At 52.6% G+C, this 22,934-nt stretch overlaps 10 protein-coding genes across 10 annotated transcripts; 7 read left to right on the top strand and 3 right to left on the bottom strand.

Moving 5' to 3' along the window:
* Positions 1 to 294: 294 nt before the first annotated feature.
* Positions 295 to 1,811, bottom strand: VTN49DRAFT_2370 (uncharacterized protein; the record flags this gene model as incomplete). The annotated part of the gene is made up of 2 exons (XM_069410088.1): positions 295 to 1,464; positions 1,521 to 1,811. The coding sequence occupies 2 exons, from the start codon at positions 1,809 to 1,811 to the stop codon at positions 295 to 297; spliced, it is 1,461 nt and encodes a 486-aa protein (XP_069268928.1).
* A 1,383-nt stretch (positions 1,812 to 3,194) lies between these two features.
* Positions 3,195 to 4,760, top strand: VTN49DRAFT_2369 (uncharacterized protein; the record flags this gene model as incomplete). The annotated part of the gene is made up of 1 exon (XM_069410086.1): positions 3,195 to 4,760. The coding sequence occupies one exon, from the start codon at positions 3,195 to 3,197 to the stop codon at positions 4,758 to 4,760; it is 1,566 nt and encodes a 521-aa protein (XP_069268927.1).
* A 589-nt stretch (positions 4,761 to 5,349) lies between these two features.
* On the bottom strand, positions 5,350 to 6,549 carry VTN49DRAFT_2368 (uncharacterized protein; the record flags this gene model as incomplete). Its single annotated transcript, XM_069410085.1, has 1 exon — positions 5,350 to 6,549. One exon carries the CDS (start codon positions 6,547 to 6,549, stop codon positions 5,350 to 5,352), a length of 1,200 nt encoding a protein of 399 aa, XP_069268926.1.
* Positions 6,550 to 7,262: 713 nt separating this feature from the next.
* On the top strand, positions 7,263 to 9,982 carry VTN49DRAFT_2367 (uncharacterized protein; the record flags this gene model as incomplete). The annotated part of the gene is made up of 2 exons (XM_069410084.1): positions 7,263 to 7,569; positions 7,638 to 9,982. 2 exons carry the CDS (start codon positions 7,263 to 7,265, stop codon positions 9,980 to 9,982), a joined length of 2,652 nt encoding a protein of 883 aa, XP_069268925.1.
* A 108-nt stretch (positions 9,983 to 10,090) lies between these two features.
* VTN49DRAFT_2366 (uncharacterized protein) lies at positions 10,091 to 10,544 on the bottom strand (the record flags this gene model as incomplete). Its single annotated transcript, XM_069410083.1, has 2 exons — positions 10,091 to 10,256; positions 10,486 to 10,544. The coding sequence occupies 2 exons, from the start codon at positions 10,542 to 10,544 to the stop codon at positions 10,091 to 10,093; spliced, it is 225 nt and encodes a 74-aa protein (XP_069268924.1).
* A 179-nt stretch (positions 10,545 to 10,723) lies between these two features.
* Positions 10,724 to 12,329, top strand: VTN49DRAFT_2365 (uncharacterized protein; the record flags this gene model as incomplete). Its single annotated transcript, XM_069410082.1, has 9 exons — positions 10,724 to 10,784; positions 10,846 to 10,926; positions 10,989 to 11,005; positions 11,088 to 11,328; positions 11,383 to 11,409; positions 11,462 to 11,637; positions 11,699 to 11,795; positions 11,845 to 11,992; positions 12,044 to 12,329. 9 exons carry the CDS (start codon positions 10,724 to 10,726, stop codon positions 12,327 to 12,329), a joined length of 1,134 nt encoding a protein of 377 aa, XP_069268923.1.
* Positions 12,330 to 13,657: 1,328 nt separating this feature from the next.
* On the top strand, positions 13,658 to 15,586 carry VTN49DRAFT_2364 (uncharacterized protein; the record flags this gene model as incomplete). The annotated part of the gene is made up of 1 exon (XM_069410081.1): positions 13,658 to 15,586. One exon carries the CDS (start codon positions 13,658 to 13,660, stop codon positions 15,584 to 15,586), a length of 1,929 nt encoding a protein of 642 aa, XP_069268922.1.
* Positions 15,587 to 16,424: 838 nt separating this feature from the next.
* On the top strand, positions 16,425 to 16,821 carry VTN49DRAFT_2363 (uncharacterized protein; the record flags this gene model as incomplete). The annotated part of the gene is made up of 2 exons (XM_069410080.1): positions 16,425 to 16,460; positions 16,657 to 16,821. 2 exons carry the CDS (start codon positions 16,425 to 16,427, stop codon positions 16,819 to 16,821), a joined length of 201 nt encoding a protein of 66 aa, XP_069268921.1.
* Positions 16,822 to 16,986: 165 nt separating this feature from the next.
* VTN49DRAFT_2362 (uncharacterized protein) lies at positions 16,987 to 18,236 on the top strand (the record flags this gene model as incomplete). The annotated part of the gene is made up of 4 exons (XM_069410079.1): positions 16,987 to 17,094; positions 17,153 to 17,263; positions 17,318 to 17,620; positions 17,676 to 18,236. 4 exons carry the CDS (start codon positions 16,987 to 16,989, stop codon positions 18,234 to 18,236), a joined length of 1,083 nt encoding a protein of 360 aa, XP_069268920.1.
* A 1,106-nt stretch (positions 18,237 to 19,342) lies between these two features.
* VTN49DRAFT_2361 (uncharacterized protein) lies at positions 19,343 to 22,319 on the top strand (the record flags this gene model as incomplete). Its single annotated transcript, XM_069410078.1, has 3 exons — positions 19,343 to 19,441; positions 19,494 to 20,045; positions 20,103 to 22,319. 3 exons carry the CDS (start codon positions 19,343 to 19,345, stop codon positions 22,317 to 22,319), a joined length of 2,868 nt encoding a protein of 955 aa, XP_069268919.1.
* Positions 22,320 to 22,934: the final 615 nt, after the last annotated feature.

Genomic DNA, 22,934 nt, shown 5'->3' with positions numbered 1-22,934 from the left:
ACGGAGATGTCATTCAATATGTTCGGGTTTGCGCCCAATGTCCGTCGGATGTTGAGCAATCAATGCTCGTGTTACGCGTACAGTGATGATGCAATCAGCAACTAAACAACACCCGCAGATTCGGAGAAATTCTTGCCCGTCTATACGTCCAATGCATGAGGTACAGGTTCAAGTCATAGAACAGAGTCTAAAATTATTTAACGTTAGCCACGAGCAAGAATACGAACAAAAGTCTAAAAAGTCAGCATCATCGTAACCAATACCAAAATGCCACAACGCCGTTGCCAACCAAAATCACCAATGGCATATGCCGCCCTCGCTGTCATCTACAGCCCATGTTCCTGCCAAACCCACGATCTCGATCTGTCCATCTGCGTGCTCGTCGACCTTGCCGAGCGATGCAAAGCGCTTATCAACCGGTGCATTGCTCAGCAGTCGACGTGCCCAGGAGTCAATAGCGGGCTCGCTTGTTTCATCCCGTGCTTGTTTCAAGAACGGGATCAGCGCTGTACCGCCCGTACCCCGGAGATTCTTGCTGCTGCTGCCACCGGTGGACTTGCGATTAGCAAGGTTCACCATCGACCGCCCCGACGGCGCGCTGGTAACCGAGTTCTGACGCTGCTCCCGCGACTTGATGATAATGTATCGCGACACCATCTGGATGTGCTTGTCGCGCAGATTGCGAAGCATCGCAAGGCATGCATCATATGCCAAGCATAACGCTTTATCATGTCGCCGGGATTCAACGAATTGACGAATGTTGGCGACGCTGCTGACGTGTTCCAAGAATTGGCGGTGTGGACCCGGCATGTATTCCCGCATCTCCTGGATGAAGTTGTGACGGGGTTTGGGTGCCATGCCATCAGGATCTTTTTGCATAGCATCTTCCCGCGTTACGCCCGTGGGACGGTGATCGACACCAAGAACGATATCGAAGAATTGAATGAGTGAACTCTGCGCATTGCTGCCTCCTCCATACTGGCAGTAGTCACTTTTTCCAGACCCTGTATCAAAAATGATCCCATTCGGTAGACCAGCATCACCCATGTTCTTACTGCCCGCGAGGAAAGGGCGGATGCGATGGTAGAACACATGAGGGTCGCAATGTTCGTACATCCTTTGAAGCACGTTGCTGACGTCGTCGATGATCTCGGCAAAATCTTGAAGGCATCTTGTCACTCTTTGGCTGTTGCCCGCTCTCGCGGCTGCAATGGCATCCAGCATCAGAGGTAACGAGGGTGCCCCACGTGCCTCAATGGCCACAGAAACCAGGTAAAACCATTGCTCGTCTAACGAGCCAGTGAAGGTATTGATACAGGCTAGATTCTCAAGATTATCTGCCGGCTCATCGGCGAAGATTGGCTTGTAGTTCCACAAGCATACGGCCGCGTATGTTGCAACAGGCGGCAGTTCCAGGTGCTTGCAGACTTCCAAAAATGGTACACTAATCGGCGGAGGGATCACCTATGCAGGAAGTCAGCTCAGAATGGACCTCTACATCTCAAATCAGTCTCACTCACCTCTGCAGGCGTATCGTCGCCCCAGATGTAGCCGTGCAGCAAAAAGGAGAGAACCACACATGCCCGCTGCCATTCAGCCTCGCTCCGCAAAAAAGCCGTCGACAAGACGGGGAGCTGGTCCACCGCCGAGCGAAGTCTCCGGCTGAGGATCAGCGCATGCAGGTTCGCCAGGACCGATTCCCATTTCGCATAATACGGATCGGGCAAAGAGGTCAACGGGGGCGATGGAGGAAGGAATCCATGCTGAGGATCAATGCCGTAGTCCTCTAAAACAGGGATTGGGGGGAGCATGGCCTATGCACAAGCGCCCCGTATCTAATATAAATCAAGATTACAGGAATAAGAAGACGAATGCGGCCACCTCTACAATGACGAAAATTCGTCGGTGGCACTGCGAACGATGGAAACAGGTCACGTGCTTGGGGTTTGACCCTGGTCCAGAGTGGGAAGTGCGGCGAATGACTGGAGAAAGATTCCGTGGGCGTTCCTTCCCTAAGCAGCGGGGCACCAAGGAGCCTGGGCGACAAGAGAAACCAGAGGAAAAAAGTTGAAAAAGAGTGGAAGGAAGAGGGGTTGGGACCCGAGACTTTATGAAGTACTAGGCCGGGGTCCTCACACTGTGGATTAGAAATGCACAGAGCCTAAAAAAGTGTGCGAATAATGGTGGGTGGGTGAATGAACGTGAATTCAGCCTAGTGGTCTGACCCGAGCAGAGGGATGTGATTCCGGTGAAGCTGGCCTAAAGTCTTGTCTGACAGGACTCACGGGAGGAATGATGAGATTCTCGGAGCAGGTGAGGTTAACCCTATGCGGAATTGACTAAAATCTTTTGATAATCATAGGCGAAGAAGCAGAGAATTGGTTGCGGGGATAGCCGAAGTTGACGCCGATTTACAATGAGAGAAATACGGATACAGTTCTCCCAAAGCCCTGACGGTCAAAGTCTCGGGTCATTGATGCGCCAAATCCGGGAAATTAATCCAATGCTGGCCGTTGATTTTATGCTTTGAGAGAGCAGAGGGTCTCCTGATTGGCATGGGCACGCCGCACCATATTCTCTGGTCGTGCCATCTGGAAAGATCTCTGATCCTGGACGAATGTATGCTACCCCTCACTCCTGGCCCAAATTGACAGATGACATGCAGGGCCGCTGCACGGTGGATCCGGCAACCTCCGATAAAGGCCGGCTCCAGGGGAAATTCACCTGTGGGAAAGGGAACGAGCGCGTGTGTCCTCGTGCCGTGCGTCAAGCTCGCCACAGGGTACTCAAGCGACTTTAACGTAATCATCACAGACCAAATCATGCTAGCGCGTTCTCGCAGTCACTGGAGCAGGATTTTCCTTGCCACCGTGACTCATGAGTCCACACTTGGCCATGGCGTCGTGGCGGGCGCTTTTTGTGTATAGGTTACATTTTTGTAACTAATAGAATAACCCACAGGTTATACATAGTTATTTTAATTATCCAAAACGAAAAAAGTACCCGCTAACCAAATTTGCTTAGGCTCCTGTCTAAACCATAATAGGAAAGATTACTCAACATTACGGTACTTAGGGCTTGACTCTGGAGGCAGAAAGCCATCAAGCTGTCACCATGAACAAAGCGCGTTGACGTTCCCTCCGTTTGTCACCACTCATACCCCGACGAGACCAACCTGGACTCCTGACGGCATCATGCCAACCGACTTGCTCGGATGGGCGGTTCCTGCTCTATCAAAGTTTCTCCCCCTCGACGATGAATCGCTCCGACAGATCGTCACCTATTCCGCCAGTCTCTCGAAAGAGGACAGTGCTGAACATCTGAAGAATTTGCTTGGTGATTCGCCGGCAGTTCTAGAGTTCATTTCATCTTTCAACGCCCGGCGGTCAAGCAATCAGCCAACTCCACAAACAAGCACTTCCCCGTCGCACTCCGCGGACAGCGATAGCAGAAATGCGCAGAAGCAAAAGAAGCGAACGAGGGCACCTCTACACAGCGCAGGACCGCCGCGCATACCAGAGGGTCATGGAAACACAGCCGGAGCATATAGGAAGGCGGATCAGGAAGAGGATTACATGTCGACATCATCATCCAAATCAGGTCCAGCTGGGAGTAGTGTAGCAGTGCCAGATGTTTCCTCACTGTCTACGAAGCCTGATGCACGACTTCGTCCAGAAGGTACTGGCTCTCGATCTCAAGGATCATCACCTGCACGCAAGTCAAAATTGCCACCGTCGGCGGATGGGCCACTGATCTCCGATTATCTGCCCAATGTCAAGTCGAAGACTATGAAATCTTCCAGGAATCGTACTGCGTCACCGAACACGTCTAGCACCCCCAAAAGTTCTGAATCAATCACGACAAACAATATCGCTGATTTGACTGCGGCAATTGCCGCATTAGAGGTGTCTACAAATCCAAAATCGGCGAAAGAGCGACGATCTTGCAACTGCAATGCAACTATTCACATGCTGTTCACTCCAGCACCTAACTGTTTAAACTGTGGCAAAATCATTTGTTCATTAGAAGGTCTACAACCATGCTCGTTTTGCGGTGCACCTCTCCTTTCGAGCGAGGAGGTTCAGAGTATGATACAGGAGCTTCGTGCTGAGCGGGGTCAGGAAAAGATGCGTGCACATAATGAAAGCATGCGCCATACCGGTGGTCCCGGCCTATCTCCTGCGAGCGCCAGCGGGTTCGAGGCCGCTGTTGCCCATCGTGACAAGCTCTTAGCATTCCAAGCACAAAACGCCCAACGTACTCGTGTCAGGGACGAGGCCGCCGACTTTGAAATTCCAAATGTGTCATCGACGCAATGGATGACTCCAGCGCAACGGGCCCTAGCGTTGAAGAAACAGCAGCGCATGCTTCGAGAAATGGAAGAGAAATCACGACCAGAATGGGAGAAGAAGAGGACTGTGATGAGTCTGGATATCAAGGGTGGCCGAGTGGTGCGAACGTACCAAACTGCACCTGTAGAGGAGCCGGAGTCAGAAACGGAAGATGAGGACGAGACAGCCGCGGTGGAAGAGGATCATGCAGCGCATGAAAGTAGCGGGACCGCTGCGTTCAGCAAGAATCCCCTCCTTTCCAGCGGTGGATTGGTACGGCCTGTGTGGAAGGGTTCTACAGGGAGAGAGGGAACATCTCGAAAAGAGTCCCAGCAAACGTGGCGACGCGTTCAAGATGATAATGAAGATAACGAGCAGTGGATTCTTGACGGAGGGATCTACGGACACAGCAAAGATAGTGGGCAATAGAACACCCGTTCTCTGCGGGCAGACGATTCAATTGCGATTGACATCCGTATAGTTCATTCGGACAGACTGGAAGCGTACGGCAGCATGCTAAGTACACCGAGCAGATCTCTTCGCTCCAAACGTATTCTCAACAACTATCTACCAGACTTCATAACGGGAAATGAGTTGTTTATTTTTGGCCCGTGATTGACTGTGATGACTGGCTGTTGAAGATGAACAGGACGGAAGCCCGCAGCTAGCTGCAGTATTCGCAGTCCTATCATGAACGACCTTGCTCTGCGTGTCAACATTCAACCGCAGGCGTCGTCTTGCAACCAATTGTATGATCGCTGCGAATGAATGCCGGCGCGATACCTGAGTTCCGAGGCGTCTTGCTGGAAGGAGCTCACGAAGGCTATCGACTCAGGGCAGACGCCGGAGGGCCCCGCTCTCGACTCGGACAGTTTCAACTCTTGGAAACCACGGCACTAAACGTTCGTTGTACAACTCGAAACAAACATTGTGGAGCGAGTCTGAGGTACCGAGAGGTCGCTGTCAAGGCAGCCATTTTGTGGACGCAGCCAGACCAGCGTAAATTTATACGGCGACATCAAGTCAATGCCAATGCTCGCCAAAACGACTGGCTGTTAACAGAAATTTCATCCTTATTCGGTTGCTCGCCGGATTCCTCCTGGCGCTCCTGTTGTAGAAGTCGCTTGATGTGGGGAACAAGAAGTGCGGCGTCTTTATCCCTTTGTTGATCCAATAGAAGTCGTAGGGCATCAAGCCAAACCCGTACGACATGGTCGCGTTTTTGGCTCTTTAGCTTCGAAGATGATTCTGCTGGCAGAACTCGTTTTTGTAGGTAATCCAGGAGCGGATCGGCGGTCGGCCGCGACGGGTGGTAGAGCCACACTGAAGCACTGGAGAATGGGAGCGAAGGAAAAGTAGCTATAACCGCACAAAACCGCTCATACAAGTCAGGCGAAATGGACTTGATGGAGGAATCAGAACCATGATCACTAATCCACCGGCTCAAGCACACAGCGCCTGGTTTCAGCATCAGTTCTCTTGTCTCTGGCGTGATGTGATCTCCCAACGAAGAACACATCTGAGCAACTTGGAGAAATGACCGCAGTGCGGACTCAATGCCGCGCCCATATTGGAGATCCGCCTCGAGAAAATCAGCTAAGAAGACCCTGAACAGCTGCCGTCCAGGCTTCTCCGGAATTTGTCCATCGAGCCCACCAATGTCCAGCTTGCTGATCATTCGTAGCCAGATCATAACCGTATCATGTAGATCTTCCGCTGCCATGAATTTGAGGGCAGCGGATGTCGCTGGGCGCCATTTGAACAGCGTCTTTCGCGATGCGGAATCTGATGCCCAAAACCACGAGACCACCCGAGCACCTGCTCCAGTAGTCTTCATGGCCTCCTTGGCATTTGAGGATGATGAGCCGATCAGTGCTAGTTGGTAGCGAAGGCATTCCGCGATGTCTCGTCCAGTAATGGCACCCGCGGCTACCAGCTCGTCGAAGAGCGCCATGGGCTCCTCCGCTAACCGCTTCGAACGCTCCTGCGGGGTGAGTGCCGGCCCCTTCGGAGGGACAACCCGAAACAACGGGTTTTCCAGAATCGACCGGACATGCTGATCGGCGGACTTGCTGGGCTGATTCGTGTCTGCAGCCTCAAGCTGCCGGCGAAAAGATGAGGTCAATGCGGAAAGCAATTGCTGGGATTCACGCGGCGTGCGAGGCAGAGGAGGGTGAATTCTGCGCCATGCTCGGCTCAGAACAGATGTTGTCTTCATAACGAGACCCTTTCAACTTATCGCCCGTGCGAGTATAAGCAATTGACGCAGCAGATTCGAGATGCGGTCGAGGTACTCGTACTAATCCGATAGCATTGCCTCATCCGTCTGTCCATTTGACCAGGCTCCTAGAAGATCAGAAGCCTCAGGTGCCTGCGCTATTACAAATTAAGAAAGTATATCTCTTGGCAATGACTAATACACGTACTCCGCACTCAGGAGCTTGGCGATAAGCTAAACTTAATCCGGTAAAGTTGAATTATGTAATATTTACGCCTGAGGCACCAGTAGGGCTGGCAACCATGGCTCAACCGCTCAACCCACAAAAATTCGCAGGCAGCCTCAGGCTCCGCTCCCTTACACGCCTCAGGCTTGGCATTGCCCATGCTCCCTTGGGTCGTCGAACTCTTCTCTCTCCCCATTGTGCTTTAATCTTCCTTCGCCTCTACTGTCCTCTTCCACTCTTCCCCCAAACTGACGGTCTCAATTTGTTGGCGGCTTTCTGCGGCTTAGTTGCCGTGTACCTCGAGTCGAGGCAACTTTTCTCGTGTTCAATCTTGCTTGGTTTTTCATAGTTTTTGATCTTGTTCCAGTGGGCACTTGACCACCGCAAATCCGGTTTCTACTCTTCACACAGAGTAGATCTTCATCCGTGGACGCTTCCTCTGCCGTCCACAGCTTAAATAATCGCTTTACATAACTTACACATCCCCATGTCTGAAGCGCCGTCGCGATCTTCCGCTCCGCGTGGGCGCGGGTCCGCCCGTGGTGGTCGAGGTGGCCACAGCTCCAGAGGCGGTCGAGGTGGTCCTCGATCAGCTAAGAGTGATGCCGCAGAGAAAAGCTCAACGCCTGCGACATATGAGGATGAGGGGGAAATCGGTCAATTGAAGAGGAAATATGCTTCCGAGATCCTGACACTGAAGGAGCTATTCCCCGACTGGACCGACGATGATCTCGTCTTCGCTCTCGAAGATTCGAATGGGGATCTGGAAAGCGCAATCGAACACATCACGGAAGGTAAGTGATCCATGCAGCGGCGCTGCGTGTCCGCTCAACGATCAACGCTAATCATGTGTGGCTTTTAGGCAATGTGTCTCAATGGGGCGAGGTAAAGAAGAAGAGCTCAGACCGATCTCGATCGAAGGCCAAGGAGGCCGCGAAAACCGAACCCGCTGCTCAAGAGACTGAGACTACAGTCCGTGGAGGCCGCGCACGTGGAGGTTCAGAAGCTCGAGGTGGACGCGCCCGTGGTGAGCGTGGCCGATCGGGCCAGGGCCGCAGCCGTCGTAGTGGTGGTGCTCGTACGAACGGTGTTCGTGGTGACAAGTCCTCCTCGGCTACCGAGTCGGTCCAAATACCCGCTGCAACTGAGACGGCTACAGCGGAGGACGCTGCGCCAGCGAAACCTGCGGAGTCCGGGGAACAGCAGACAACCAATGCTTCCCAGGAAGCCCCGAAAGCTGCGGAGCCTACGAAGAAAGGCTGGGCGAGCTTGTTCGCAAAGCCGACACCACCTCCTCCTCAGAAGAAGCCACCGCCTTCGACCACGCAACAGCAAACCACCCAGCCGTCATCTGAACCCACTACCACAGAATCAAAGCCTGCTCCTGCTGTCCCTGCTGTCCCTGATGTTCCTGATGTTTCCGAAACGAAAGCCCCCGAACCTCCAGCTATCCCTCTCACCGAACCCTCCACATCTACCGCTGCCACCGCCCCCACAGAATCTACTGAGCGTCCCAAGGATGACCTGACCAAATCGAACCTCGAACAAGTCCCGGATGTTTCTGCACCTCCTGCCACTGGCACCGCCGCTAGCACTGTTGCTAGTGCACAAGACCCTAGTTCCCTTCCTCCTGTTACCCCGCAGACCCGCAGTACGACCTCTGGTTATGCCTCAAGTTCTGTGAAAGCAACCGCTCCTGCTTCAGCCCGGTCTAGCACCCTCCAACGCCGGGTTCTTGAACAACAAGAAGCTGTTGTTATGCCTGCCAACCATGCAGTTGATCGCGCTGCCGTTCAGTTCGGCAGCATGGGCCTCAATGATGCCGACGTGTCCAATATCGATGAAGGGAGAGAGGATGCGGAGACTAGACCGCAACCGCCTCAGCATTCTCCCGTTGCTCCTAGAGCTTCGCTACCGCCTCCGGCGCAAACGCAACCGTCCAGCGATGCTGCTCCGGCCGCTCGCCCGGCGCCTGGTTTGCCACCGGTGCCTCAAGTGTCTGCTGCGGACACTCCCTTCAACGACTTCTCCCGCTATGCCGAGGGTCAAAAGCCGTACGACCCATTCACGCAACAGATGTCCCAGCCGCAGACTCAGGTGCAAGAACCTTTCACTAGCCAGGCACCCAACCAGGCGGCAGCAACTAGTGCCAGCGAGTATTCCCCGTTCTACGCCGGCGACCAGCAACGGTTGCCCTACAACTACTACGCCGGGTACCCGTCCCAGGACAACGCTGCCGCTCAGCGAGCTGCTAGTGGATTCGGCGTGTCCGGGACCGAAGGCCAGCCTCATGCTCCTACCACACAACAACCTCCAGGCCGCTATGGCCACGTGGAAGCTTCCAGTAGCGGCCATAACACCCCGAACCCAGTTGTGCCGGCTGCTACAACCCAGCAACCTTCAGCCCAGCATATTCCTGGTGGCCAGGCGGGCCATGGCTACAGCTACGGATATCCTTACTACTCCAACCCTCACTACGCTTCTTACATGAGCCAAATCAGCCAGCATCAGTATGGCCGCAATCGCCCGATGTACGACGATGCCCGTCGATATGATGACCATTACATGCCTCACAGCAACCAATATGGGTACGCCAATCAGTTTGTTCCGTATGGAAAGGCCGGTATGTATGCCCAGCCGTTCTCATACGATCATTCGTCATCTCCTGCCAATGCGGGTGGGTTCAACCAGGGATTGCCTGGTCGAGACTCGATGTATGGCCGTGCGGGAACCACCCAGCCGGAATCCCAGCAACCGGCGGCTGCAAGTAGCACGGGCTTTGGGTCTGGCGTGCCTGATGTGTTCGGACGCTCCCAGTCGTCAGGCTTTGGGCAGAACCAGCCGATTTCGCAGCAGCAGTCTGTCAGCTCTGAAGAGACCACCAAGGGATTCGAGGCGTCCAAGGCCGGCGGGCCGAGCCCGTCGCTGGCCCAGGCCAACCGGCCTGGTTCAGCGGCGAACAACGTTTCTGGCCAACCTCAGTCGCAGTCCGGGTTACCGCCGCTGCAGGGACAGCAAGGCCAGCAGGGCACCTTTGGTGGCTACCCCCATCTCAACCCGCAATACGGGGGCGGGCTCGGTGGATTGAGTGGCCATCAAGCTGGCAATCAGAGCCATGGCAGCGGATATGGCAATTACGGGGCTGGATTCGGAAACTATTATGGTAACACCGGCCGCGGTGGTTGGGGCAGCAACTATGGGCATTGAGTAAAAGTTGATTCATGATGGTGCTTACTGTATTTTCTTTGTTCTCTTCTCGTTGACTCTTTGCTGGTTTGTTTTTGTGTTCTGTCTCTCTCCTCTACTGTGCTGAGGCTATGAACTTGTGCTCATGACCTGGCGTGCTTTGTGATCTCCGTTTCTTCCATTGTGTTTTATCACAAAACAGTGATGAGAGGTGCCTTCGATCTGGATGGTTGTCTCTTCTGTCTCATCTTGATGAATGTTTGTGATCTGTTTGCTCTGTTCAGTGGAAACGCTTCTGAGGACCCAAGATTATGAAATGGAATGGCTCGATGTTACGGGTAATATGTCAGTCTAGTTATGGCCAGCACAATCGATCAAATCGATTGATGTCCCTGTTCTTGAATTTTTAAGGATACCCAGCGCCAGAACAAGTATCAGTGTTTGAGCATGTTGCTCTGGAATGTCTACTCGTAAGCTTGCTTCGATTAAGCTCGTTACCTGTACGGGCAAATACACGTATTCACGTTATTTGGAAGTAACTAAATTGGTTCATCACATAATCGGTGGCGATAAGAGGGGCCATTTTATCCTCCTCGTCTGATTGGTTATCCGGATTCCCCGCGGGCCAGGTGGGTTTATCGGGAACAGAGATTGACTGATCAAGGAATCCAGTATGGTGACTCAGTAAAGGAATTCTCCCACCATTCAACTCGCTGAAGAACTCTCTGCCCAGTCAATTGACTCGTATATAGTCGCACCAGCATGTCTTCGAATAAAATTTGGTTGAGAGCCGAAACCAAGCCCTTCGAGGCGCGGTCAGCACGTTCGTTTTCGGCCCCATTCAATTCGAGTCATTGCTGTCCGAGGCTAACCTTCGAGCACAGTGACTCCGACTACGACCAAGGCGCTTTTGGACGCTGGATTCGACGTCACTGTCGAGCGGTCGCGTCAAAGGATATTTGATGGTATGCCTGAAAGACTGATCCAGAAGTCTGCAGAAACATTGCTGACAAGGCGGAATTCTTAGATGAGGAATTTGCTGCTGTACATGCTCCCAGCGGTTCTATTCAAATACAGCGATTGAAATAATGGCATAGCAGACTGACATTAGATTTCTTGTGCTCAGGTCGGTGCTCGCCTCGTTGATGAAGGCTCGTGGGTCAAGGACGCTCCGAAGGACGCGTACATTCTCGGTCTGAAGGAACTCCCCGACGACGATTTCCCGTTGGAACACGTTCATATTTCGTTTGCGCACTGCTATAAGCAGCAGGCAGGATGGCAGAAAGTGCTGAGTCGCTGGCCCCGAGGTGGAGGTACCTTGCTAGACTTGGAATTCCTCACTGATGAGGCTGGCCGGCGTGTTGCCGGTACGAGACATTGAGAAACATTCAGCTTTGTTGTTGGAGACTAATTGTGGACAGCCTTTGGCTACTCTGCCGGATATGCTGGTACGACTTCCTCTTGCTTTGGTAGTCAGACTCGTGCTTACGCGGTACATAGGTTCTGCTTTGGCCATTAAGAACTGGGCCTGGCAATTGACGCATAGCAAAGATGAACTTCTCCCTGGGGAGTCTCCTTATCCGAATGAGGCGGCTCTGATTGACTCCGTGAAGGAGGCTTTGGAGACGGGAAAGCAGAAGGCGGGCCGTGGCCCAAAGATCCTTGTGATTGGAGCTGTAAGTCTGGCTCGCATTCGAGCATTTACTGATAAATAAACAAATGCTGACTCGAATATAGCTTGGACGGTGCGGAACTGGTGCCGTGCAACTCGCCAAAGACGTCGGCATTCCTGATTCGGACATTTTGAAGTGGGATATCGAGGAGACCAAGAAAGGTACTCGCAAATTTGTCTCATGTGTAGATGTCTGGCTGACATGGACAAGGAGGTCCCTTCCGGGAAATCGTTGAGGATGTCGATATCTTCATCAACTGCATCTACCTGTCCTCGAAAATTCCGCCATTTGTGAACCAGGAGAGCCTTTCATCGCCGAAGCGAACCCTAACGGTGATCTGCGACGTTAGCGCCGATACGTACGTTGTCCTGTATCACCCATGGACTTGCTTTGTGCTAACTGTTTGCAGGACCAATCCAAACAACCCCATCCCTGTTTATGACGTCACCACGATCTTTGAGAAGCCAACCGTGCCGGTCAATGTGCCACTTGGTAACCCCGACTTGCCTCTGACCGTGATCAGCATCGACCATCTGCCGTCGCTGATTCCGCGCGAGAGTTCCGAGCAGTTCAGCAAGGCTCTCCTGCCCAGTCTTCTTCAGCTCAAGGACCGTGCCAATGCTCGTGTCTGGAAGCAAGCGGAAGAATTGTTCAAGCACCACGTTTCGACCTTGCCCAAGGAGATGCTTGCTTAATTGCTTTTACTTGTCTCTTCATCGGATTTGGATCTCAATTGCTTCAGCATACAGATTCGAGGTATCCTCTGTTCATGAGCTATAGACAAAAGTTGATTCTTCTGTAACCGCATATTCTAAGCCATTCGGACCAAGTTTATGGACTAGAGTTTCTAAATGTCCGATTTTCTGTACGGAGTACGGACTAGTCTCCGTTGAAACCTCGAGCGCTTCCGATTGATATGTTGCGATTCGCATCATGATTCATCAATCATTACCCCGCCGAGATCAATGATGAAATGATTCTTCGTTTATCTGCGACTTCTTGCGGCATTGGCACTCGGGAATCGGAACAAGCCCGGACCGACAACATTTGCAACGCAGGAGGGATTAACTCCCTTCTATCAGAGACGCACCTCCCCATACGCAGCACTTCGAAACAGGCAGCCACAATCTTTATTCTTCATGGATCTTGGACGTCTTCTTCTTTCTCGGCGTAAAAATAAAATGTGGTAGCCTGCCGGTTTTCCGATGAATAAATATATGGAAGGTCCTTTGCCGATGTTAGACCAGTTGTTACAAATCAGATAACTCTGCCCCGATCATAACCGCATCCTTCTAAGCCAATCGGCCCATTCCTTCGGCCAACATATCGCTAAACTAATCAGCGGAATCTGCCGCGGATCTCGCATCCCTCGCGCAAGACAGGGTCTCATTAACCATCGTTACAAACAACACGAAACCGTGACTAACACAACTCGAACCTCACGGATCTCCATCCGTCTTGGCACTTAGGAACCGACGGAACCGCCGCATTCCGCCAGCAATTGTGGGCACTTACAACAAGCCTACTCTTCACCGCCCACTTTCTCGCTGACGATTTCACGTTCTGTTCTCCTGTGTACAGTACAAGCCTCGCATCCGATGATACTATACAGTCGTTCGCTTTGAAGGGCGCATGTGGGCGCGACTGTGTGGTGTACCTATTTTCTTCAACTTGTTCATACCTACGTTAACTGACTAATCTAATATTTCATACCAATCATCGAAGTTCATGTAAGTTGAAAGTTGACTCACGGTTGTAGGTTTGCTTCTTGGTTGTTGCGATCGGATCATGCTGATGAGCGACTGGTGTTTAGGTAGAGCAGTGTTCTTGTCTACGAGCCTTATTGTTTTCCCGTTTAGAACAGTTGACTGCTTTACTCTGTACAGTTCCGAGTACTGTAGTCAACGAGCTTCCATCTGCCGCGGCGCCGAAGAAGAACATGGATCGCTTAATTGCGACGACTCCAGCCCATTAGTTTCCGACATCTCCGCTGTGCGCCGTCCCGAAGTGAGCCCTTTTTTTGATGCCTGACAAACCCACAACTGTGGCCGCGTACGCGGCCGGTGCGTCCCTCGCCGCAATCACTCTCTTCTACGTCTTCGGCCCGAATTTCACAATCGATGGAGGAGATCGTGATAGCCACAAGAAGACCGTAGTCGGCCTAGTGAATCCCGCCAACGACTGCTTTATCAATTCCGTGCTGCAGGCACTCGCTGGTCTCGGCGAACTGCGACTGTATCTGATCAGGGAGCTGCATCGACGGAGCCTAGATGGCCCAGAGGTGTATAATCAGCTGCCGGAGTCGGATGAGGAGACACCGCGGGGTAGATCGTTGCGGCCCGAGCGGATCCGAGAGTTACAGCAGGGCACCGTGACGCTCGCGCTGAAGGAGATGCTGGATCGTCTCAACGAGCGGCCCATCTATCGCAAGACAATCTCGGCACGACCGTTTATCGAGGCGCTGGAATATGCCTTTCGGACCCGGATAAGCCGCAATCAGCAGGATGCGCAAGAGTTTCTCCAGGTCGTTACGGAGAGGCTCTGCGATGAATACCATGCGGGACTCAAGGCACGGAGACGAGCGCTACGTGCCGTGCCGGGACTTGCGATCGAAGCGCCCTTGTCCAGTGGAAGTGATCATCCCTCGGACGAAGTGGCGGCAGCCGAGCGCATAGGCAATGGAGCAGCGGAAGAGCTGCCGGCGATCGTTGAAACCAAGTTGAAACAGCAAGCCGATGATGAATTCGGCTTTCCGTTTGAGGGACAATTAGAGTCGCAGATTGAATGCCAGTTTTGCCATTATCAGTACAAACCCAACAAGACGTCCTTTGTCAACCTTACGCTTCAAGTACCTCAGAAAAGTTCAACGACCCTCAACGCATGCTTTGATGGACTTCTCAAGACGGAATACATTGACGACTTTAAATGTGACAACTGCCGGCTGCGACATGCTTTGGAGGTTAAGCAGCGGGAAAGGGCACGAGTGCAGTCGGAAGTCGAGCAACAACGGCTGGACAAGGAAATTGCGCGGATCGAAGAGGCGCTGGAAGTCGACCCCGAGCAGACGCTCGACGGAGTTGAACTTCCGCCCTCCGAAATGGCGCCCCGACGGAGGATCGCGAGGCATATGAGGATCACGGTGTTCCCCAGGATAATCGCAATTCATCTGTCTCGGTCTATCTTCGACCGGTGCAGTTCGACCAAGAATGCCGCCAAGGTCTCTTTTCCAGAACACTTGACACTTGGCGGGATACTCGATCGCAAATTCTACAAACTGCTGGGGATCGTCTGCCACAAAGGCAGCCACAACAGTGGACATTACGAATCCTTCCGGCGCAACCATGTGTACCCTCCATTTTCGACGCCGGATGTGTTTCGATCCTATGCGCAGAGTCGCGCCACCAGCCGAAACCCGTCGGCCGCGGCGAGCCCACGAATCAGCACCCTAAGGGCCAAGAGCGGAGCGGTGGACGGGGCTGAACCAAGTCCACTTAGCATCTCGCCCGTCGCATCATCCCTCTCATTGAACTCAAATGGAACATCATCATCACCGGATCGCTCTACGTCAACGTCGGCGGAACCACCGTCGGCGCGACTATCGACTTCCCTATCTCCCTCATCTCCTACGCAACCGCGTAACTCGCTGCAGAGCCAACGGTCACACGGGTCCTTACCCACGGGCTCTGTTTCTGGTTCTGGCAGCGAGACGGTTGAGGGCAGCCGACCGTCATCAACGTCAGAGCGAGGGAGACTATCCTTCCAGAAACCGAAGGAGACATCGTCTAGCCGGCCATCAAGCTCGCATCGGCTCCTTCGCCGTCGCAAGCAGAGTGATCGATGGTGGCGGATCTCCGATGAGAAAGTCAAAGCATGCAAGACGAGCGATGTCTTGGGAATGCAGAGGGAAGTGTATCTTCTGTTCTACGAGATGGAGCGCTCTCATGATGCTTGATGACTTAAAAAGGGATTTTCGGGTTACAAGGTGAGTCGTACATAGACAGGAGCTTGTACATAGGCGGTCTTGGTCATGCTTGAGTATCGAGACGAAATGTAATCGGGTTTCATGATTTCCAATGCCTTCCCTTTCAGTATACTTTATCACGTGATATAGTAGTTTCTTATCGTTATCAGCGTCCGGACCTGCAGGGACGGCTGCTCTGCATTCCGCCATGGACGCGCTTTGGGATCCAGACACGCAAGGGACGATTCACCAGCTTCTCGGAGGTCTGTGATTCTCTTCGGCGGAGAAAAGGAAATGTCACCTGCTCATCGAATTGCTTCGAACGGAGTCGAACGACGACCCTGGAACTACTCATGAGGAAGAACCGATGGAATACCCGAGGTCTTCCGATGTCTCCCACGCTTCCGACGGCGACAACGCCGTAGCAGGCCTCGAGTACGGCTCGGAAAAGCCGTGCGGAAGAAAAGATGATTAATTGCTCTTCCGTATGTCGTGGGGGTTAGTTATGGCTACCTGGGTTGATTGGATTACTTCGGTCTCAGGTTGTATAGACATGGCCATGCTGCCCTCTTGTAGACGCGCTCTAAGTAGGTAGTACGCTTCGGGCCGACAAAATATACATGATGCTGAGTAGGTTAACCCCGATATGAGACGCAATTGAATATGCCAAGGCACATCCAGCTTTGCCGCGGACAAAACTCCTATTCGATTGATGTCACTACAAGTAGTATCTAGTGGAAGACTTGACGAACGCATGCATCGTGATGCTAAGTGATGTGACTTGTTCATTGCTAGACCATGTGTTACAGAGCGTTCGAGGCATGCAAAGATGTTGTCGACCTCAAATAGTTCTCGTCCAGGGCTCGTAAGTACTGGACGGCTCCAGAACATCTGAGATGGCCGTAAATTGCTCGATAAGGTATGCCTGAGGCTGCAATCGCGGGGCAATTCGGAAATCTGCGGTTATTGCCAGAGCTCCCAGCGTCATAACCCCACCACAGCGAGGGGACCATTGATGATTTAATAGGCCACGATCAGATCCTTGAGCCCGAATAGTACAGACCCTTGAATCCGAAAGCAAAGCCGGCTTGATCGAACTGCAAACACCCGTTCTACCATATTCTGATCATACCAAAGGTAAGTTTCAAACCTACAATGAAATCATCCTTACTTCACAGTCCCGCTGCCTGCGCGCTCTCTGCTCCACCTTTACGGTGACCCGGTGAGCGGATTGGAATCTGCCGGCGGCTTTTTATGGCAGACGAGGCTCGTGACCACTTTGCATTCTTCGTCTTTGTATAAATTCCTCTCAGAACTGTTTCCGACGGCGTCGCTGACAGTTCCTTTGTACATAGAACAGTCTCATACATCTCAGCATCGGTTTTTAGAAAATGGGTGTCCTCGAGCAACTGTCTCGCAAGTCCGGCGTCATCGTCGGTGACGATGTTCTGCGCCTGTTCGAGCATGCCCAGGCTAACAACTATGCTATTCCTGCAATTGTGAGTGTCGCCCACTGGCCGCCGAAGAGAAATGGTGTGATTGACCTCGCATCCGCAGAACGTGACATCGTCGTCGACCGCCGTCGCGGCGCTGGAAGCCGCCCGTGACAAGAAGACCCCCATCATTCTGCAAGTGTCCCAGGGTGGCGCTGCTTACTTTGCTGGCAAGGTTAGTCCGCAACAACCCCTCGAGACGGGCTCAATGGCACTGATGAATTTTCAGGGCGTTCCCAATTCCAACCAGGAGGCTTCGATCGCGGGTGCCATTGCCGCGGCGCACTACATTCGCAGCATTGCTCCTTCCTACGGCATTCCCGTTGTCCTGCACACTGACCACTGCGCCAAGAAGCTGCTCCCGTGGCTCGATGGCATGTTGGATGAGGATGAGCGGTACTTCAAGCAGCACGGAGAGCCTCTCTTCTCGTCGCACATGATCGACTTGTCGGAGGAGCCCGTTGACTGGAACATCCAGACCACGGCTAAGTACCTGCAGCGGGCCGCTCCCATGAAGCAATGGCTCGAGATGGTACGTATTCTTTCGGATCTGATATAGGGAGAGACCTGCTCTGACAGATTTCTAGGAAATTGGCATCACTGGTGGCGAGGAGGACGGTGTCAACAACGAGTCTGTCGACAACGCCGCTCTCTACACTCAGCCCGAGGACATCCTGGCTATCTACAACGCGCTGTCGCCCATCAGCCCGTACTTCTCTATCGCTGCCGGCTTCGGTAACGTGCACGGTGTCTACAAGCCGGGCAACGTGCGTCTGCACCCGGAGCTGCTCCAGAAGCACCAGGCGTACGTCAAGGAGAAGATCGGCTCATCCAAGGACAAGCCGGTGTTCTTCGTCTTCCACGGCGGCTCTGGTTCGGCCAAGTCCGAGTACCAGGAGGCCATCAGCTACGGTGTGGTCAAGGTCAATCTGGATACCGATATGCAGTACGCCTACATGTCGGGGGTGCGCGACTACATGGCCAAGAAGAAGGATTACCTGCAATCGCCGGTTGGCAACCCGGAGGGCGATGACAAGCCCAACAAGAAGTACTTCGATCCGCGCGTCTGGGTGCGCGAGGGTGAGAAGGCGATGAGCCTGCGTGTGCAGGAGGCACTGGAGGACTTCAATACCATTGGGAAGCTGTAGATTATGAGCCGTCTTTGTTATTAATGGTTTCGGGTTCATGTTGATGACAATGAAAGTGATGTGTTGATAGTACATAGTACTGTCTCTCCGAGTGCTGGATACAGCGTGAATGTTGAGCCTCAGCTCGAAGAGCAGGCCAGCGTCCGTCTGTCCGAAAATAGCCATCTGAGACACGATTTTCACTTATCCAGATCAGGTTTGAGCACCCCCTGAATAGGCAATGTACTTACAATTAGGAAGGAGAATTAAACCCATTTCAGTCAGTAATTTACCAATTTGGGATAATTTCTGCCGAATTGAGAGATGACTTTCCAGTAGACTCCCCTATTTCGGTTTAGTTGATGTACCCCGCATGCATGAAGCCGGTTCCAGCTCGCCAAATTAGGTTGTGGAACTTCCATAGCGACACGTAATATCGATAGGGCATGTAACTTCGTGTTCTTTGTGCAAACACAGAAGAGGTACTCGGTAACCACGGAAACTCCGGTTAAGATTCAGGTACTTCATACACATCCAAGGTCCAGAAGGGCCAAAATCTGGGCACGAAATATCGTTCGTGGTCGAAAGTCGCAAAGGGGCAATCTGTCAATGAGAAGGGTTCGATAACCTTAAAACGGCTGACTAACCACCCCAGGCTAAAAATAATGGATCTTGTTCCACGTGGATCGATCCAATGATACTTTCCGAAGCAGAGGTTGGTTTTCCTGATTGGTGGAGGAGCCGATTCTAGATCGAGCAGTCTGAGCCCTAACGCCCCTTGCTCTTGGGCCGCAGAAAAACACGTCAAGACAAGAAAAAAAAAAGTCACCCCGGACATTCGCCGCAGCTTGTGACTACGACAGCTGATTCCTTCGACGCTCGTTTTTCATATCTCTTCTACGACTTCAGTGTTACTGTACATGGTTATTTTTGGCTTTTATTTTGCAGGTTCCGATATTCATATTGCGTCACGACTTGCCCGTTGTAATGAAGCGCCGTTGTTGATTTAGGGCCAAAATCCATCACTCGCTCTCAGCGCCGATTCCATGCCAAACGCCGCCGCCCCGTTGAGCTCCGTGAATTCATGTTCGGCATCTCATAGTCGAACGGCCTGTTAATCGCTCAACATGACGGATTCCTGGGGCAATTTCGCCCCGGCGGGAAGCCCGGAGCTCTCGCCGGCCGAGCAGTTCCTTCAATTGCTCAAGAATCCGTTCAAAGCGTCGGTGCGATAAAGGCACAAATCTTTGAAAGATATATTGCTGACATATTGCATAGTTCCAAGTCAACGCGTTCTGGGCATCGCTCAGTACTTCGCTGGGGATATCTGCGCTACTCACCCTCCTCTTCTCGCTATTCCGACCCCACCACACGGTTGTCTACGCGCCCAAGCTCAAACATGCCGACCAGAAACATATGCCGCCGCCGATTGGCAAGGGGTATTTCGCCTGGATAACACCCGTGCTCAAAACCAAGGAGCAGGATCTGGTGGACCGCGTTGGCCTGGATGCCGTCGTTTTTCTGCGGTTCGCGAAAATGTGCCGCAATATCTTCTTGGTCCTTAGTGTTCTGGGATGCACGATCCTGATCCCTATCAATCTTACCAATAGATCGACGAATTGGACAGGCCAGTTTGTCGATGGTTTTGCACGCATGACGCCACTTCATACTACCACCAATGCGATGTGGAGTCAGGTGGTTTGTGCGTATGTCTTTGATATCGTTGTCGCGTATTTCCTTTGGAGGAATTACAGGGCTGTTCGTGCGCTGCGACGGCGATATTATCAGAGTTCTGAGTACCAAATGAGTCTGCATGCCAGGACCTTGATGGTATGTCCTTCCCTTGCCTCTTTTACTGGACGAGACTTGAGACCGACATTTGTTTAGGTTACAGATATTCCACCCAGTCATCGTTCCGACGAAGGGTTGCTGCGATTAACCGATGAGGTCAATCCCACTGGCGTCCTAGGCCGAGCCACCGTCGGTCGCAATGTCAAGGACCTCCCTGTACTCATCAAGAAGCACGAAGAAGCCGTGCGCAAACTCGAAGCTGTTTTGGCTAAGTACCTCAAAAATCCCGATCGTCTGCCGCCGAATAGGCCCACAATGCGACCTTCCCGCACCGGAGAGCCTGTGGATGCCATTGACTACCTGACCGAACGAATTCAGGAATTAGAAGCGAGAATCAGAGACGTGCGCCAGTCGGTCGACAGACGCAACCCAATGCCGTACGGATTTGTCAGCTGGGAGGCCATTGAGCATGCTCATGCAGTCGCATACGCGTCCCGCGACAAAAGGCCGCACGGCAGCATTATCAGGCTGGCCCCTCGTCCCAACGACATTATCTGGGACAACCTGCCCTTGTCGCCCAGCGCACGTCGATGGCGTCGAGTGGTCAATATCTTTTGGGCAACGTTGTTGACCGTGGTCTGGATCGCACCCAACGCCATGATCGCTATTTTTCTGTCTGATCTGTCGAACCTGGGTTTGGTCTGGCCGGCCTTCCAGATCTCCCTGCAGCGGCACCATCACTTTTGGGCTGCCGTGCAGGGTATCGCGGCACCCGCCCTGACGTCCCTAATTTACCTTGTTCTGCCCATCTTCTTCCGTCGCCTGCTAGTGCGGGCGGGAGACCTCACCAAGACCTCGCGGGAGCGGCACGTGCTGCACTACCTGTACTTTTTCTTTATTTTTAACAATCTCATTGTCTTCTCGCTGTTTTCAGCGGGATGGGCCTACGTATCCGCCGTCATTGATCTGAAGAATTCGAATAAGAATGCCTGGGAAGCGATCCGGGACGGCCATCTCTGGTACAAGGCAGCGACGGCGCTGTGTCAGATTTCACCTTTCTGGGTTACCTGGCTACTGCAGCGCAATCTCGGCGCGGCGATCGATCTTACCCAACTGTTCAGCATCATCACGAACTGGTGGCAGAAGACATTCATGTCTCCGACTCCGAGACGAATAATCGAGTGGAGCGCACCGCCGTGGTTCGACTACGCAAGTTACTACAACTACTTTCTCTTCTATGCGACGGTCGCGCTCTGCTTTGCCACTCTGCAGCCGATTGTGCTCCCGGTCACGACTTTGTACTTTGGAGTCGACGTGGTGCTGAAGAAATACTTGCTCATGTATGTGTTTATCACCAAGACCGAGTCGGGCGGTCGTTTCTGGCGGGTGCTTTTCAACCGGATGGTGTTTGCTGTGATCCTATCCAACCTTGCGGTCGCGCTCATGGTCAAGGCCAATGGGACGTATACCATGCTTTTCTCATTGATTCCGTTGCCGTTTCTCATGCTGGGGTTCAAGTGGTACTGCTCTCGGACATTTGACCCCGATATCGAATACTACAACCGCGTCGTCTTGAGCGACGAAGCTCTACATTCTGACCTCGGGAAAGGCATCAAGCGAGCCGCAGAACGGCTCAGCTCTCGATTTGGCCACCCGGCGCTCTACAAACCCTTGATTACTCCAATGGTGCATGCGCGCGCAGCGGAGGCCCTAAAGAGCATCTACCGCGGCCGTCTTGGCGAGTTTGATACCACGGGCGACTATTCTGATATCGCCATGCAGTCCATGTCGACTACTACTCCCGGAAAAACCAAACCGTCGGACGCGGCGCCCTTCGAGATGGTGTCTGAGAACCAATTGGATTTCTCGTATTTCAAAGATCGGGCCGACTTCCGCGACGAATTCGGCGGCGGCATCTACGGACGCCCCGATGATTTGATCTCGGAGCGCTCGCAGACACCACGCCCGATACAGGGCGGCGATTATTACTCAGTCCCCTCGCGCTCGTCATCACCAGCCCTGGGCGTTATGTCATCACTGACAGGCAGCACCTCTGATTTGGGGGAGATGCGACATTACACGCAATCGCCATTGGTGCCCCCCGTTCCTCCTGTACCCGGCAGTGCTGGGAGCAGGCCTCAGACCCCGACGCTGTATCAGCAGTCTAATGAAAGCCAAACTGGTCTCCTGAGTAGTCCTCGGGCTCCGCCGTTGGGTCGGCCGGGGATACCCTCCATGAACCGATGGTTAGGAGGGTATGGGCCGGTTGCGCAAGATGAACCGACCTCTTATGACCATTTCCGACGTGGATAATAATGTCTGTATTTTTGTTCTTTGTTATATATATACCTAGAACTGGATTGTATATAGATCCGTGATAGAGTCCCCGGATGGACGATGTGAATGAATATACAGATTATGATGTTGAATCAGTTACTTGCACCGTCATATCTCGACTCTCTGGAGGCAATACTCGTTAACAATCTGTAATCCTGATTTACGAGGAGTCATTCCAGCCAAGGATTAGGTATGCCAGCCGCCCGAACCGTTGTGATGCATGTACCTAAGCCAAGCCAGTCGAATTCAGAAACTCTTGATATTGTTCTGCAGGCTCCCGTACATATCGGTATTGTTCTTGCTTTTTCTTCATCTGCACCTATGTTCCCCCTTTTCCTTTATGGGTAGTGAAGACCGCGAATTATTTTCCTCAACTTGTTCAGTGACTTGGTGCTTATTTTTTCGATCAGAACAATCTTCTCATACTTGATCATTAACTTTGGGGTCGCGCCAAATAGAGAGCCATGGGTGATAGATCAGATTCTCTTCATCGAGAGGTACATATTGTTGTTTTAAGTGGGTTCGGCCTGCAAATATATCTACTTATGAGGGTTTTCCTTCACCTCGATAGGTATTGTTGTCGTGACTGTA

This window comes from Thermomyces lanuginosus, assembly GCF_041956635.1.
Source record: "Thermomyces lanuginosus strain ATCC 200065 unplaced genomic scaffold VTN49scaffold_27, whole genome shotgun sequence".
Lineage (NCBI taxonomy): Eukaryota > Fungi > Ascomycota > Eurotiomycetes > Eurotiales > Trichocomaceae > Thermomyces > Thermomyces lanuginosus.
The sequence above is the reverse complement of the archived record's forward strand: the minus strand, read 5'-3'. Positions and strand labels throughout refer to the sequence as shown.